The sequence below is a fragment of the Brienomyrus brachyistius genome, chromosome 1 (assembly GCF_023856365.1).
Source record: "Brienomyrus brachyistius isolate T26 chromosome 1, BBRACH_0.4, whole genome shotgun sequence".
NCBI classification, from domain to species: Eukaryota; Metazoa; Chordata; class Actinopteri; order Osteoglossiformes; family Mormyridae; genus Brienomyrus; species Brienomyrus brachyistius.
Genome location: NC_064533.1, coordinates 9,991,308 through 10,009,458, shown reverse-complemented (window position 1 = coordinate 10,009,458; position 18,151 = coordinate 9,991,308). Strand labels below are relative to the sequence as shown.

At 44.7% G+C, this 18,151-nt stretch overlaps 1 protein-coding gene across 9 annotated transcripts; it reads right to left on the bottom strand.

Moving 5' to 3' along the window:
- Positions 1 to 2,171: 2,171 nt before the first annotated feature.
- LOC125740324 (pendrin-like) lies at positions 2,172 to 16,340 on the bottom strand. Of its 9 annotated transcripts, none has more exons than XM_049011327.1 (20): positions 14,630 to 15,122; positions 14,326 to 14,465; positions 13,903 to 14,013; positions 13,409 to 13,590; positions 12,779 to 12,943; positions 12,217 to 12,369; positions 11,916 to 11,998; positions 11,442 to 11,589; positions 11,167 to 11,280; positions 10,872 to 10,949; positions 10,644 to 10,790; positions 10,297 to 10,403; positions 9,552 to 9,621; positions 9,273 to 9,365; positions 8,990 to 9,085; positions 8,122 to 8,346; positions 7,618 to 7,672; positions 7,192 to 7,337; positions 6,997 to 7,065; positions 2,172 to 2,272 (listed from the first exon to the last, which is right to left on the bottom strand). In XM_049011327.1, the coding sequence occupies exons 1-20, from the start codon at positions 14,914 to 14,916 to the stop codon at positions 2,240 to 2,242; spliced, it is 2,502 nt and encodes an 833-aa protein (XP_048867284.1). In that variant the 5' UTR covers positions 14,917 to 15,122; the 3' UTR covers positions 2,172 to 2,239. The 9 variants fall into 9 exon arrangements, with proteins under 9 accessions (XP_048867284.1, XP_048867290.1, XP_048867267.1 ...); XM_049011333.1 differs by lacking the exon at positions 2,172 to 2,272 and adding an exon at positions 5,870 to 6,627; XM_049011310.1 differs by lacking the exon at positions 2,172 to 2,272 and adding an exon at positions 16,193 to 16,340 and having other exon boundaries at positions 5,870 to 7,337; positions 14,630 to 14,758.
- Between the last annotated feature and the right edge of the window lie 1,811 nt (positions 16,341 to 18,151).

The window sequence follows — 18,151 nt, the reverse complement described above, 5'->3', positions numbered from 1 at the left end:
AACAGGGATCTTCCCCACCACTTCCACGTCATACTTTTCCACAAATTTGCATGCATAGGAGACACCACAGGCTATAACAGTCTGTAAAGAAATAGGAATGCTAGTTCTCTAATTGAAACAAAAACCACAGAATGGATCAAGTACAAAACAAAACGAATATCTGGGTGCGTCCAAAGATAGGGGCAGGACACTCACTATGGCGACCTCAATGGGCAGGGGCACAGGAAGCTTAGCCTTGAATCGTTCATTGAGCTCCTTCACGATGAACACCAACACTATGATGATGGCGGACATCACCAGGCTGGCTATGTTGCTATTCTCAATCTGCGCAAAGATCTCTTGCAGGGTCTGAAGAACAAAGTTTGAGACATCAACAATGCATTTCAGGCAAAAAGAATCTGTGTAGCCCTAAGGTACATGATTCCTCAGGAAATGAAAATTGGACACTTCATGGTCCTAAGTAGTCCGATGTACCAATGCTTACTCACATAGAACAGGGATAGGGGTCCGGTGTAATTTTTTATGTGTAGCCCCAGAACAAACTTCAGCTGTGACACCAGGATGTGAATGGCAGCCGCTGTGGTGTAGCCAGAGATCAGAACGTCGGACAGATATGTTACTATGAACCCAGCCTGCACCAGTCCAAAGGCCAGCTAGGAGACGGGAGGAACCAGTTAGCAGCGAGCAAAGTTGACAAGAATACCAAAAAAAGTTTATATATATTATATCCATCAACTGGGGAATTTATCCATTTTACACCAAACCAACAATGAGGTATGTTCATGTGTTTAGGTGTCTGACCTGGATAATCCCCATGAGGAAGGTAACAGATGCTGCCACCATGACCCTCTGCTCGTCCTTGGTGAGCCCTTCAAAGCCAGTAATGTTGGCTGGGGGACCGTCATCCGGTACTAGACGGGTCACAACTGACCCCACCATCAGACTCAGAACTGGAAATGCACCTGTAGAGGGACCAACACACATATATGCTCAGTAATGCGCTGACGTGATGGACATGAGGGTTAGTGTGAGGATCAGCATGCGAGCGATTGCCATCCTTACCCACGGAGATATGTCTAGAGGTACCCAGGAAGAAGTAAATAATGACTGGGAAAAAGGCTGTGTAGAGCCCGTACCAAGGTGGGAGAGACGCAAGAAGGCAGTAGGCCAGACCTGGAAGTCAGAGGTTTGGGGGGCATATGGTGTAAACAAGCCTTCAAACAGAACCACAGAACATGCAGTAAATGTAGAATAACCACATTTATCCAGAGTTGTTCATCAAGAAAGGTCTGAGGTTAGACAGCCTCTGTTCCTTGTTAGTAAGCTGACTAATATCACATCTGTGAATGAACAACTGTTTACCATTGATGAGTCACAGATGAACAGAACGTTAGCTGCCTGTTCTTCTAACGAATAAACATCAACATCTCTTTGATAAATGAACATGTTCAAATAATAAAATTGTGAAGAGACAGATTCAAGATGAGTTTCTGACTCAGGCGGCCAAATAGCAGCCCCTCTCTCCAGTTTATTTGTTAGGTACAATATCTCCTGTTTCACTTAGGACCGTAATTGAGTATATCAAGGCTACATCTTGTAATTTCATAGCCATTCATGTTATGATTGCATCCTTATACAGGGTCCACACTTTGCAAGGATGGAATGAAGAGGTCAAGGCTACCTTGCAGCACAGACACCAGTCCGGTACTGACTCCTGACACAAGGTCCCCAACCAGCCACTTTTTCACATTGTAAAGTCGCATCCACTCGATGACAGGAAGCAGGGAGCAGGCTACCCTCTTCGCGCATGTGGCATCACACCTGCAAAGCCCATAAGTTTGTATCTAAGCGTATCTAACAGGGAAAAGGACACAAGCTGTCCCTGAAGATCTCCTGCTGTACTGTGGAGATGTAACTAAATTCTGCATCTATTTATTTGACTGCAACAGAGAAGCTTAAAAATATTCTTGGGAAGGCACAAGAGGTTTTTACCATCATGCTACAGAAGTTGAATTTTTAAGTGTAAAAGAAGCACATTTGTACAAAGGCATTTGGCAAAGTGAAAAGGTGAGATATTCAGAGATTTCTAGGTAAGGAGAGCACCTACCTGAGGTACGCCTTTACGTGGTCCTGCAGGGTCTTGTGTTTCCTGTAAACTTTCTGGTGCTCTTCAGCAAATGAATCCTCAGAGTACACAGGCCTGGTGACTGAGTAAGGCTGTGCTGGTCGCCGCATTGTTTCAGCTCGATCTCCCGTTGGTGCTAGAAGGATCCTGTGTAGGGAGGATGGACACAGCAATCAGTAGATCCACCACACCTCAATAGAACGTCTGCAGCCATCCTACACCTCAGTCGGTATTTAAGCTGAACCCAAACCAGCAGACAGGCTACTTGCACCATAAGGTCCTCCTACATGATAAGATATCTTTAATTCTTTTACATCTAGAGTTATCATTTGTCTTACCATTCAGACTCACTGTTTACAGATTAGAAGCATTTATTTGCCTTTATAAATAAGGTCTGCGACAGAGCACCTCAACCTTAGCCGTCCACCCCTGACCCCTGAGACCAACAGCCCCAACACTGCTGCTGGAAACAGAGAACCAGGCGGCCACTGACTGAACCCTTTGACCCAGAGCCAATTGAGCCCTAAACTCTAAGAACAATGCTAACAACAGAGCAGTGAGCTGATTTCCAAATGGTAATACTAGACTAGTAAGAAGCCCAAGACAAAACAACTCAGTATATAAAAGTATATTGAGTTGATTTGTGTCTGTAGATAAAACACATAGCTGCATATCGGAACGCTGGCCCTTGTTGGGATACCTGGTACTTCAATGGTAACAAAGCAAACGGTCGTCAGGTTGTCTTCCTCTATGTCGTTCCAGTGTTACCCAGATCCACTCCGAGGGAAGCCTAGAATCTGTGTGGTCCCATACATGGAGAGCTCGATATTATAACTTATCGCATCTATAATTATTAACAGGCGCTGTATTGCTCTCCTTTTAGGAAGGTTCTTCACCCCCCCTTATCCTTGACCATTGTTCTAACAGATAACAATACTGGCAAATTGCCTGACACTTAATGGAGAATTTCTAATGTCACACAACTTCCACCCTGGTGATCTCTCAGCATTTTGCAGTTTGGTGGTAGTGTGAAGAAGCTACTCAGTTGTTTTCATCCAAATTCATTTTTTTCCATTATTGCCTGAATACATTTCCGTTAAAGCAACTGGTTGTTGTTCACATCTGAAAATTTTTTCCAGAGTCAATAGCATGAAATGGCATCTACACTGAACGTCTCTCAATGTTTTGACTTCTTTTGACTCAGCGTTTCCACTTCTGTTTGCAACGGGTCAGGCTTGCAATTAAAATGATCTGAAGATGTTTGCGTATAAAAACATGCTAAACATACATGGATACACCTCATCTTGTGTTGCCCAATCACCCCTTCAGTGTATTGACATATTTTTAACATTAAATCCATTTTAATATACTTTAAATATAAAATACCATGCTAGTCTAAAACCAAAAACCGTACCTTCCTTTGTGAAAACGGGGGGGGGGGGGGGGGGGGGGGAGGCGAAGAATAAGAGGGTGGTGCTTTCCCTGAATTTGTCACTCTGCCGTGAAGCTGGCAGTGGGATGTGGATTATACCAAGCTGGGTCGATCGTCATATCACTCCGGCTCCCCTTTATCTCCGCAGCTGAAATGTGTGCCGTAAATATTGGAACATGTGCTGTATCTCATTTATTCTCTGGCCTTTTCAGCCCAGGGCCGGATATCTCATGTGCCGGGTCAGTAATGCCGCTCCTCACTGGCTGTAATGCACATAGACGGTGAGCTGTAGAAACAACGAGGGTGGCAAGGAGAACAGGGAATAATGGGCGGAGCATGGCTCTGAGCTGATCCAGGGGTGACGAGCGGAGCATGGCTCTGAGCTGATCCAGGGGTGGCGAGCGGAGCATGGCTCTGAACTGATCCCAGGGCGACGAGCGGAGCATGGCTCTGAGCTGATCCAGGGGTGGCGAGCGGAGCATGGCTCTGAGCTGATCCAGGGGTGGCGAGCGGAGCATGGCTCTGAGCTGATCCTGGGGCCACGAGCGGAGCATGGCTCTGAGCTGATCCAGGGGTGGCGAGCGGAGCATGGCTCTGAGCTGATCCAGGGGTGGCGAGCGGAGCATGGCTCTGAGCTGATCCTGGGGCCACGAGCGGAGCATGCATCCATGATGCTCTGCAATGCGCAGCAAATGGCCAAACTACACCAACCCATCAATCATGATCTGAAGGCTGACCTTCTAGCTAATTCCCACTATTTGGTTACATTACTTTACACAAAGACCTTTATATTTCCGTCCAATATCCAGTACCACTAATCCAGTGAGAAGATGCAGTAAACCTATTTTCAGTCCATCACTGTATGCAAATTGTGTTATTGGACTGTGATGTGAGGGGACAAAGCTGAAAATGCAGTTGACTTTTTAGTTACGTCACATCTAAAAACGTTACACATATACTGAGTTTTTTTTTCCACTGCCTAAAAGTTAATTCTTCACTATCTATGACTAGTAATTATGGAAGTGATAACGGACGTATTAGTCAGATAAAAACGTGTATTTTCCTACTATAAATCATTTCCTCGGCATATAATTTATCATGGCGGAATGATATATACATTGGCGTGTGATCTTTATTAAATCTCTTTGGAGGTGTTCGATAAGAAATTTCGACTGACACTATGAAGCTTTTGTTTCTTCCGAGTCACACCCGATTTTTTGTTTCTAACGTCTATCCAGTAATATGTTAACCCTGCCTTGCACTAACATTGGCAACGTTACGCCATTTGCGCACAACCCGAGAATTCCGAGAGGGTCTGCGCAGGGACAGTAGGTGCTGTACGCGTAAAAGGTGGTTTTATGACACAAACTTTAAACCTAGATGACAATAAGCTTTTATACACGATTATGCGCTAATACCAAGATGAAGGCGACTGAAGAACGTAGCAGTTTTAGGCGGGCTTGATAACTTATCACCAGCTGGCACAGAGCTCAGCCGCAGATGTACAGGAACACCGCGCCGAGCGATCGTCACATGCAGCTATCTGCCAGACAGTTCCGGGTCACTAGATACTAGGAAAAGGAGTGCTAATTGGTTTTGTTCTTAGAAAGTCGGAAAAAACCTATTTTGTGAGTTTGTTGCTTAATTTCATTACAACGAAGGTTACCTAAATTAACTCGTTAAGCTCGTCTCAGATATGGTCCGTGATTTTTTATCACTTATTTTAAATCTCATGTGCTCGGAAAGTACACAAACTCTCCTAATCAATATGCTTTGCACCGCTGGGTTTGTTTCATGGTGTTGTGCTTTGATGTGCTTTGCATGTTTGTGATTCATGTATTTTCTGGTGAATCACTGCATTATTAAGAGTGTTTCACGTGCGTTTTGGTGTATCTCAGCATATTTCAGTGTTTCAGGGTGTTTCAATGTGTCTCTGTGTAGTTCAGCATTTTTAATATGACTCAAGACCTTTCATAGGACCAGTCAGATAAATAAATAAACATTAGTCACCTTCAAAGGTAAACATTTAAAATGCTCCGGGGAAGTTCATACTACCTGCCTTTTAATGAGTAATTCATTGCAGCTAGGTTCAAAATACAAAAAATCTGGCAAATTTCAGACATAATGCCTTTGCCATTACACAAACCATCTCTGCACATCCTTACATAATACACTGTCCATTAAATTACATTATTTAACAGCTTAATATCTTCCCCCATGATCTCACATTCAATGTTATCAGACTGGACAAAAGCAGTAATCTCATGACCTTAAGAAACACACAAACTGTGAAGTGGAAGTTTCTGCCTGTAAAGGAATGTGACAGTGTTTACAAATCCCAAACGCAATCCAATAAGACTTCTGTGGTATTAGGCTCGACTTATTGCCAGCATTTTCCCCACAGAAGTCAGTGGTACATGTAGTGTGTTACTGTATATTGTGGAAATCCTGGGGAATCCAGGGGATCCCTAGATAGAAACGGAGGCTGCTTTGGTAGGACCGTTTAAGAGAAATTGTAACCGAAAAGAGGACGTAGTTCTGTTAGACGTTTTGCAAGGGCATGAAATTTGGACCTGCATGTAAACAGGATAAACTCTCCCTCACTGTCACCAAACCACCCCTGGGCAGAAAACGCCCTTCTTTGGGCTAATACCAATTTTGCGCAAATCAGAAAGGCTGTTTACATCTCTCTGTACAGGCTTAACACAGAGCAATCAGGAAAGACCTTGCTGTAGGAAATGGGCTGTTTATACAGACAGTCTAAAGTGCTTCTTGTTAACAGCTCTTCTGTCTAAAAGATACATCAGCTGTTTTTTTTTACTTCAATGAATTGCATTTTCAGAGTTCACACTTGGCTTTTGAAAACTTCCCATCATCCTGGGCGAAAGAGCAGGCCTTCTGTGTTCCTGCCCCTTCCTCTGTGGGTCAGTAGGACACGCTTTTTCCAGGTGGGACAGTTAAGATGAGAAAGGTGTCTGTAGTTATCAAAAAAGACAATGCACAGACTGTGGCGCCGTTCTGAAGAATGTCTTGGCCCACCTAGTCCTCACTAGGATAGGCCGTAGATCGCCTAGGAACAAGAGAGAAAAGCTAACAGGAATCTTGCTAGGCTGCAGAACCTGAAGTCACAGGAGGCCCTTGGGATCCAGTGTCAAACGATTTTTTTTTTGTTAAAACACAGGTGGAGGCGAGCTGGGAACCTAGAAATATAAGAGCTGGGTTGTATAAGTAGAAAACAATGGAGAGAACTGGATTTCGTAAGAGAACCTGAACACATGATAAAAATATATGTTATATAAGCTCACTACTGGTCAGACATACTGGATTTCTCTTGACTGACAGGTTGCATACATCTCGGTGCAAATTCTCAAGAATAAAAAAAAACAAGTAAAGATGAAAGTGAAAGAAATGAATTGAAATACTGCAAAGGAAGACTTACTCTGTTCTGGGTGTCATAGGTCTCAGTCAGGTCCTCTGCTTTGGTGAAATAGTTGACTTCTTTATAATTCTGAAATGTAGGGTCAACATTTGCTGCTCTCATTGGACAATGCACGGTGTTTGGGTGGGGGCACACCCAGAATCTCGCTCCCTGCCGTACACCCAGCACCATAAGAATACCGGACATGCTACTTGCCTTCTCCAGAATGGGATTCTGCAGACCATGACTCAGCCTTCGTAGTCTGATGAAGAGGACTGCATCATGAATGGACAGGAAGAGGAGGTCTCTTGTCACCACCTCATCAAAGAAGGCCAGCGAGTCCAAATTCCGGACCATTTCATCTGCGACGCAAGTGGTTTTTGCAATTCAACAAGACGTCCAAGATATTTACCACATAAATAAATAAAAACTATGCATCTGTTACTGCTATGGAAATCAGTTGATCTGGGACAAAGACACATGTGTTACCAAATCAAATGTATTTGTCTGTGTCTCACACATGTTTAAGACATAAAAATGACCACCTGTCAAGCAACATCACTAAGTTAATCTTCACCATTCATGAGTGTAAGGGCTGGGCTGTGTATGTGTGTGTGGTAAGGAAGGGGTGCGTCACTGTACCGTCACAGCCTGCAATGAAGACATTGACTTTGATCCTAATGAACTCTTTAATTACCTGTGTGGCAGAGGAGAGATACAGCACCTAAGAGCCTGACTGATACGAGCAAATAAAACTATTGTGATGTCGCAATGCGCACAGATAACACATCAATTACATTCTCATGCATTACGGAGCAATAAGAAAGGACAGTATTGCACCACAGGTTATTCCTCCTGTAAATGACCTGACCTTTAAATGACCAAAAGTGAAAAATAGTTCATTCTAACTGATAAACTAAAACTTTGAAAAAACAAACAACAAAAGCAAAGAGAAGCCATGTGTGTACGGCATAGCACAGGTGAATGTTTGTTGTGCCGTTTGCAGATTTTGTCCAAAGGTTCAGTGTATGAAGGTGTTCAGATTTTGAAGAGACTCAAATGGGCTGTTGAATAGTGCCACCTCCTGGACCTTGGACTGCTGCGAAGGTGCAGTGGTGGACATTATTGGTCAGGATGTGGACGCACCATTCTGAGGGCCTTGACAGCCACCACATCCAGAAAGGAGACGGCAGAGAAGTCCAGCACCAGACTGTGGATGTGGACCTTAGGCACCGTCACTGGCACCGGTAGCTCCGAAGTCCAGTCCACACGGAAGGCCTCTTCAACCTCTCCATGTGGGGGTGCCGTCACATGCTCACCCTCAAAGCCCTGGTTGTCCTGGCCCAGCGTGCTCACAGATATGACCCCGTTCTGGGATGGAGGTGGAAGAAGCCAGCGAGAAAGAAGTCAAAATGAAGAATACGTCTGGTACAGGACAGATGTTTATTTACATTTTTTTAATTTAAAGGACACTTGTCCAAATTGATGTACTGTAAGAGCACATAGCACATCACGTGATGGAAACTATTGTCACAAGATGTGAGACGTATGACCCAAAGGCCTGCATTTTGACGAACAGCAAAGGGGTTTATTGAACTGAACAAGAGTAGGGAAATGAAGGAGACTGTGAGAGGTCAGAGCTATAAGTCGAATATGGGGATCGACCCGGGCAGGAGGAGCAATGTCAACCAAACTGGGGCTGACAAGACAAACAGGTACTTAAATACAAAAACTACTGAGGGGTAACAAGCAACAGATGTGGCTCATCAGGGCCACGTGAGGAAGGAGACAGGAGGGTTAGGTAGACAAGATGGGCAGGACATAACTATTATTAGTCCTTGATAAGAGAGGTAAGTTTCATACTGGATGACAACGGAAAACTGTCCATAACACTTGATAAGAGATGAATCGATAAAGTCTCGTGGAAAATTTTCCACTGCACTAAGATCCAAACAGACAGGTTGATCATTAAGAGGTGATAAAGTGAATATTGAGGACTCTGGCTTAATCCCACCTCAGTGGGCTTCAGCTGGCCCTTCTTAATCAGTTTTTGGATCTTGTACAGTGCCTTGTTCCTCTTCTTGAACACACGGACAGCATCAAAGCCAACCTATGTAGAACGATAAATCCAGACCTTGGTCTCATGAATGTTTTAAACGGATCCCACTTAGTGAATGGGCCCTTTAAGAAGCTATCACATAGCTTAAAGTTTCTTTAAGGCCCTTGTTGCTAGGTTGAACGTTGCATAATTATTCTAGAACCTGCTAACCCCCACTAGCTACTCAATAGACACCTACCGCTGTTCTGAGCTGCTCTTTAAAGTAGTCGATGTTGGCAAAGTAGATGGGCGCATTGCACTTAAAGATCGTCACTCCAGCCACCTCCACAACCTAGGAGTAAGAGGCATTCCTCATCAGTCTGGGATTCCTGCTCAGCGCCTCTGCATGATCCGACCCACGGGGACGTACTCTACGGATGCTGGAATTTCGCTTGCTCAGAAAAAGAGCCACAGGAGGACAAGGGCCATCGTAGGGTTAAGAGTGGACCTCACAGACCAGCATGGCAGCGGGACTCACACTCTTGTAGTCCTTCTTGTTTCTGTAGATGTCGGTACCAGGAACACTCCCAAGGGTTGAACATGTGGGGCTTCGATGACAGAAGGGAAAGTTTTGCGGTTATGTTTGGAAATGACGGGCATTTTCTTTTTCTGTATCTGCCTCTCCACTGCCATCATCATCACAGTCTGCGCAAATATACTGAAAGGACATAAAACACTCCAGGCTGTTAATATAGTGTGAGGCCCTCCCTCACCCAGCTGCTATGTGTTGCTTCCTTATGTAGGGGTTGAAAAGTGTGCACTCATGTCAGACTATGGAGATTTTTTATTTGTTCCACTGTTGAAGATTTACAGCAACTTATCAGCTGTTTCATAAGGGCAAAATCCGAACATAATGGGAGCCACAGAGATCACCAGGGGCTGCCTATGGCACAGGGCTCCGCCTGAAACCAATTTGCAGAATTTGTTTCCATTTCTAAGCATGTTTACTTCAAACCGTGCAGCGAACACTCATGGGTCTTGTTCTTGCCTCAACTATTGTGTCATTGACTGTAACTAGTATGATAAACTTCATCATCAGTGAAAGAACAATATTTACTTAAGAAAAACTAATATACAAAAACTACTCCTGCATATACGTGATATATATATATATATATATATATATATATATATATATATAAACATATGTTTATAAATATAATACATATAGATCAGCTTCCTATAGCACCCGACAAATGTGACACAAATCATTTATGACTTACAACTGAGTCCTGATGACAATGGTGCCCATCTCAAAGACCAGGCCAGTCAGCAGACCAACATCGAGCCCCAAAACAACAGATGCCAGGCAGGTGGCAATCCAGATTAGCTGGAGCAACAACATCACAGTAAAGGATATCATTAAGGATCAAGGTTGAGGCTAGTTAGAGCTGAACACCAAAACAATGAAACATGATTCTGATAATAAACCTTTAAAAAAGCCTGTAAATGACTGGTTGTGATGATATTCATTTTAATCTCTGTTATCATAGTGCAGGTTTGTTTTTACTGCATATAACTCATACAGTTAGATATATGACAGAGCCAGATATGAACTGGTATTGTTTACAGGAATCAACTGTGTTATGCTGGGTCCTGCTCCAGTTTGCCAGGGACTCACACAGTCGGCTCTGTTCTGCCGCCACAGAACCGGAACGTCCAGAACCTGTTTGAACATTCCTTTGAGGTTAGCGATGACGATGGCAGCCAGCACCGACTGAGGAACAAACAGGGCCCGGGATCAGTGTGATGATGCAGGTGGAATCTCATTTTACATGTCTCCAGAATCTCAACCCACCTTCTGCAGAGGTTCCAAGAGGTGACCGAGTGCCAAAATCACTATCATGACCACGAGAGCCGAGATCATGCCAGCGACCTGCAGCAAAGTTAATCAGTTACATGGTAATCATGTCAACAAACTGCAACATGGGCAGTGAATTCCATAATGACCCACGATCATCATTTTAGTCTACATGCTTACGCTAGCAGCATGCAGGAATATAATGAGTTAATGAATTATATGATTGCTTCCAACCTACCCAAAATCATTAATTGCTTGAGTAATTGTAGGTGCATTTGTGGTCGAGGCATACCTGGCTCTTTCCCCCTGTGCTCTCCTGCACTGCAGTGCGAGACAGGGCTGTACTGGCCACAAAGCTGGAGAAGCAGCCGCTGAAGATATTGCTAATGCCAAATGCTATCAGCTCCTTAGAGAAGGAGAAGAAGGAACAAGCTATAAAGATCATATCTCACAGTCAAACCCTGCTAAAATGACCAAACCCTATGCGTCAAATGTCTTACAGTTAAACCCTACTGTAATGATCAAACCCTACTGTAATGATTAGAAGAAGTCTGGGGCCTTGCCCACCTGGTTGCCATCGATGATGTAGTCATGTTTGGCAGCATAGACTTTGGCCACTGAGACAGCCAGAGCGTAGCTCACCACAGCCGTGGAGAAACTTGATTCCAGCATCTGCCAGAAGAGGCTCTGATCAGGAGGACGAGGAGCAGTGAACCTGACAATGTAGGTGACAGAGGCACACATCATCAACCACTTCTCAGAGAAACACACGCAATACTGATTGATCTCATCTTTCACTTGCTGTACTGGACTGATTGAGTTGCTGGCCAAATCAAATGACTGAAGGGGGTGTTTCTGTACTACAGTACTACAATATTTAAGGCATATCAGTGGCATAAAAGCAGGAATTGTTCAATAAATTTGGTTTGACTGAAAATGTTCTGAAAGACCACAAGCTTCTACTCCACCATGGACAGAGAGCAGTAACAGGAAGAGTGTAACTGGAAGGGTGACAGGAAGGGTAACAGGAAGCCCTCCTACCCCGCGGGGATGCTGCGCACAATGCTGGCGCCATAGCGCGAGTCCAGGTTTACCCCATAGGAGATCCCAGTGGCAATCACGGTCTTGCAGAACCGCCAGGAGGGGTGGGGCCAAGTGGAGCATGTCACGGAAGAGGAAAAATATTACAAGGGGGCCATAATATAGCAGTTCCTTTTTATGATTTCTACAAACTCAAGAGTAAGAGGTGGTGATGAGGACGATAGCAGGATCTCTGTCTTGAAATGTCACCAGTCAACCAGCACTACAACGGTTACAGTATATGGCACCATGAGATATTCACCACAATGACTTCAATAGGAATGGATACCGGGATCTTGTGCTGGAACTTGGTGTTGACTTCCTTCACCGCCATCACTATGACGATGGTCAACAGGCCTGCCACAAGGTCAGCCACGTTGGTTTGCCTGATGTTTCTAAATACATCAGTCAGTATCTAGACCAGTGATGGTAAGAAATCAAATAGAAAAGGAGGGGTTACTGAAACACCACAAGGGAAGTAACTAGGGGATAAGGGACACCATGAAGGCTAGACAGTACTCGTTAATGGTGAGCATTTACACAAAGGAGCAAGACAGGGACAAGCAACACAAATGTTCTTTATGAAGGTGTAAGGAGGAGGAAGATGTGAGTTAGACGTGGTCTATATGGAACATCTTTCAACTGAAACAATATATGGACCAGAACCCTGTTTTATTCAGTTTAGGAAGTCTGATGATGATATATGCGCAGATAAGAGTTATTCCTATTTTTAATTTTTGTGTTAATGAGGGGAAAAAAACGCAACAATTCCACATGCATGGGGCACATAAACCAAAATCTCGCTGGCTGCTCAGAGGACTCACATATGCAATGGAGAAGACTCCATTGTGGTTACCGGTTTGCACGGAAAGGATGGTCTTCATCTGGGAGACGAGCACATGGAGGGCAGCAGCTGTGGTGAATCCCCCAACAAGAGGGTCTGACAGGTATCGCACCAGGAAGCCCACCTGCAGAAGCCCCATTACCACCTGGAAAGACCAGCATGGAGCACGTAGCAGGGACAGTCCCTTCAGAGAACTAAGCCAGCTTTGTTTCCAGAGAGGCGTCTCATTTTCCCCTCAAATGCATGATACATCGATCACAGAAGTAGCCAAAATCCCTTTGATTTATTGTTTTTCCATAACGATTCTATGATGTAGCCTCGTGCCCATTGCTTCCGGGATAGGCTCCGGACCCCCCACGACCCAGTAGGATAAGGGGTTTGGAAAATGGATGGATGGATTCTATGATATAAAGTTTCAGTAATTTGACAATTATTTTGACTTTTACTTATTTGACACACTATTACTCATATGACTTTCAACAAATAGATTTATTTCTTAGTGCCATGTTACCTTAAAGCTTACCATTATTTAAACAATTAAACGATTAATGAAAAATGACAGACTTAGTTTGTGTTTACAGTTTGCTTTTCAGTGTGGAAGTGGTTTTACCTGAAACAAACCGATCAGCACTGTCATGGAACTGGCTACCAAAATTCTTTGTGCTTCCCTGGCCTCCACATCTACAGTCGTCCGGTTCATATTGGTGTCATTCAGAGGAAGCAGGAAGTTGTCATCAGGGGCAAGGGTCAATACCATGGAGCCCACCATCAGGCAGGTTACTGGAAATGGTCCTGAGGGTGGGGGGGGGTGGACAGGTTGAATGTGGGTGAACTGTAATCTTATAGGTATATATGAGGTTCACTGTCCTTGCCGTTATGAATCAAAGGCTCTGATTGTCTCAACACATGTAGTCATGTAATTCAAAAATGCTACATCAACAATTATTAGAACAAACACAAAATCACTGCCACCTTGGTGCACTGATAGCATCCAGCAAGAAGTGCCATTACTGAATTAAAACATTAAAGGAGAGCATAAAGGTTTGGCTGATGGCTGTTGACTGTTGCAGTATTTTGGGGTGGGAGGAGGGGGAAGGAGCTCACCAACAGAGATGTGCTTGGAAGTTCCTAGCAGGAAGTAGGTGAGGATGGGGAAGAAGGCGGAGTAGAGCCCGTAGATAGGGGCCACAGACACCAGCAGAGCATATGCCAAGCCTGAGGGACACAGGCAGGGTCAGCATTTGGGGGAGTCACATCACTACTGATGCAGTATAAAAAGCCGCAGAGTAGCGCCCCCTACAGCGTATCATTAGTCATTAAACATGAAACTTACACTCAGACCACCATACTGTAACATTAAAGTGTGACTCTAAATCAAATCATATCCATATTTTACACGTATATAAAACATATAGTGCTGATACTTGTACTGTATAACAGACTTTTACAACACAGTAACACTGGAGAAAAATGACCCCCCCAACACAGTATCTAACTATTCATCTGTCAGCAGCCGGTAATACTCACCCTGCAAGCTACACACCAGCCCTGTGCTGACTCCAGAGATGACATCACTGAGCAGCCACTCCCTGATTGGGTATCTGGAGATCCAATCCACGACTGGGAAGATCCGTTTAAGCAGTCTCAGAGCTGTCTTATCTGTGCATCTGTTGGTAAAACCCAACATACCTCACTGTAAAACACATATGCTGCAGTCAGAGAATCACTCCCAACAGCAAAAAACCTTTTATCTGTAGCAATGTTATGTCACTGCATTAACCCGACAACATGTTCCCTTTCTGGGGATGCCATGGGCAACTGGTCGACTCACCCACAGGACCTGCCAAGCCGCTCCCACCAGGTGGCACTCTCCTGTACGTTACGCTCGTTATCCTGCTCAAACTCCTGGTTGGAATAGATGGGCCGGGACACCAGGTAGCGGTTGGCTGAAGGATTCATGCTGAATAGGAGACACATATACAGGTTAAGTAAGGAGAAGCCGATGTGTGCACTCTGGGAAGAGGATTGGGGAGGGGTCGGCTGAAAAGGACTAGGGGTGTGTGGGGGAGGAGGCGGAAGTGGGGAGTAGGAGACTTGCATTTCCATGTCGGAAAGCATGTGGAATTTCTCGTGAGAGATGGGAAACACCTGATAGGACGCGAGGACGGAAGGCAAGGCGTGCAAACGCTAATGACAAGAGCAGGGGCCAGGACGTTACTGAGAAAAGGAAGAGCCAATAGGAGCTTGTGCTAAGCAGGACGAAGGGTGAAGAGGTCATCTGGGCAAGTATGGGTTCATTCTTAATGGAGACTGATTAGAGGGAATTAAAAGATCGCAAGTGAAACACATAATGTGAAATTCAAGTACTAAAGAGGATGTCTGTTGAGTACTGATACAGAGGGTGAGATCTGTGAAATCTCCCTAGTGCCCTAGATAGAGTTAACCCCCCCCCCAGAGAAACGTAAGGTGCTACACACCCCCGCTTTGGGCCCTCGTGCACCAGCCCATGTTCACTGCCAGTCCAAGAGCAGAGCATGCTGTTCCCGATATGAAAAGGAAAGGTTACATTTCCGATAAAAGGTGCGGCGAGACAGCTGCGGGGAGACTGTTGTGTCATACCTGGGGAGCTCCGTACTGGGGGGCTTGAAGAGCACTTTGTGTTCTGCTGTGAGAGACTCAGCCGGAGATAGACAAAGTGCAACAGAAACCAAGCTCCTGGTCCTGAGAGAAGGTCACCGGCTCAGAATGCACTGTGCAGCCTACGTAGCTCTCCCCTTGTTTACAGGAGTTAGTTTTTCATGGCCTGAATATATTCCAGAAAGGCCATGAAAGGGAGAGCGATGGGGAACCCGAAACCAGCTTTTAGGACCCTGTGGGCTACCTCAAATAAAAAAGGTTTAATTGTTACCTGGAGGAACACGCCGCCCTTTTTCCAACAGGTGAAACATCAGGGAGTTCAGCTGACATCTATCTCATTCTTAGGATCCCCCTGTTCCTATAGCTTTTATCCTGCTAAATTCTACATGTTATCAGAAAAACTTCCAGCACCACGGCCCACGATAAATGGCTGGATTTGTGTTTGAAGCAGCCCAGGTTTATTCCCTAACTAACTTTGTATTACAAAGATGTGCTTTTGGGCAAAGACGGTAAAAACCAAAGGTGTTGTGTGCAAATGATGTGGTGTGAAATTCTCTAAAGGTGTTCTTATGAAACCATGCCTTTAACCTGTCTTTAAATGTAGGACTTCTTTTTTTATTTATTTCATAGCTTTATATTTGCCGCACGTCAAAAAAAGATGCCGGAGAGTGAACAGACATAACTGTACGCCATCTATTTGTAGCAGTGTCCATCACACCCGAAAGGGACGTAAAGATCAGGGCATCTAGAAACTTACCTGCGTCAACGTGATGAAGTTCTGCCCTCCCTGCTTCTGCAAAGCGAGGCACGACACCGGAGAGAACTCGAAGGCTGATTCCTCCTGTTTCACCTGTGTGTTCTCCCACTTGGGCTGAGTTTCTGTGGGAGCATACGGGATGGGGGGGCTGGGGGTTCGCCTTTTAAGTGGTGGAGGGTGGGGGAGGCGTGGGAGAGACCTGATGTTTCAAGAGCTGGAGCGAACTGCACCTGCTGTTGGGCCCAGCAGACCCATTGAGGGGGAGGAGCCACACAGGTGTGTTTGTTTGCAGGGAAAAGCCAGGCTCTGCAGCACGTGGGTATGGGTACAGAACCTTAAGATATGAAACTGTGTATTTTTCTGTATTTTCGTTTGTCCCTCTGTATTCGTATCTGCAGAAAAAAAACTGTGAAGCAGCGAATCTACATGAATTACTCAGTTACGTTAAATGGGATCTCTGTAGTGACATAGTAAATCTAATGGCTGCAGACACCTGGCAGGCCATAATACAACATCCACCCAAGGTACTGTGTCTGACCCACACCCACATCAAAAAATCACTGCTGGACTCAGGGTGGAAACTCCTCCCAATCCCCCCCCCCCCCCCCCAGATGACACCATGGTTGAAAAAACATTGCTAAAGTGCTATTGGCTGCACTTCACATGGAAAGAAATGCCGCCTTCATGTGAGTTAGCGTGATGTGGTGCCTGAGAAAATGTGTCTTAAAAAGGGTCGCAATGAGTAGAACCATCTAGTGGAGAAAAACTCATGAAGTTCCCTCTAGGTTGTCCTTTCAAGGTAGGAGCACTTTGGTGATGGACAAAAATATCTTAGATGGTTGCCCTTCTAAAACAAAAAAAAAGAAGATAGTATCCTACTATGGGATGCAACTTCCCATACATGCGAGAACCCTATTTTACCATACTTGGTGTACCATGTTACTTGTGTGTGTGTGATAAGGACGATGCCTAGAACTGCTTTACTCTCCACCACTCTACTGTGGCCAAGGAATCATTTATTGGGAGAATTGCTTAGAAGTCAGGGGTAAGGGGAAAAAAAAAGTTATCAAACAGCTTTGCACAAGAAACTCGTCTGCTTCATGTACCACATTTTCTTTACTGAAAACCTGCAAGATCGCCTGGGATATAAAAATACATATTTCCCCCTAGGGGTCTCTTTCAAAAAAAAATGTTCTACGGACCCAGGGACTGGTGCGGCCAGGAAAAGAAGAGGACGATCTACTTACTGCTCTAGACAAAGGGTTCAATAAAAAAGCGGAACACACTAGAAAAAGCACAACATAAAAGGGACCACAAAAGGTCAAACAGGGACACCAAGAATTAACTTAGACACCACAGATGATAAACAAGAGGGGAGGGCAGGGGAGGGGAGGGGAGGGGAGGGGAGCAGTGCAGTGCAGTGCAGTGCAGTGCAGTGCAGTGCAGTGCAGTGCAACAAGAAAAAGACAAAGTAACCTTCACTGATCAACATACAACACAGGAATAGATACTTAAATAAACACAAGGGTAGCAAGACAACACAGGACAGGTGAAAACAATATCCAAATAACCAATCAAAGAAAGGACAGGACAACAAGCAACAGGCGAGGCTCATTAACAGCACTAGAAAGCTTATCAGACATCAAAACCAGGAGACCTAAACCAGACACTAGTACTGTACTATAATGCAAGGCTAATTAATGTGGAACAATAAGGTACAAAACAAAAACCACAACAGAACCCTAGAAGGGCAAATTGATGACCGAAGCGAGCCAGCTGGAGTTAGGAGGCATGGGCTGCTTTGTGTCATGCTGTATTTAAGAGAGGAAATGCCTAAATTTGTACAAATACCTCCACCCTGATCCTTGCTATTGCTATGTGGCTAATCTCTCTCCTGACTTTCCATGCTAAAAAAACTAGAAGTCACAGATGTACCAGAAAGCATTGTGCAGCAACATC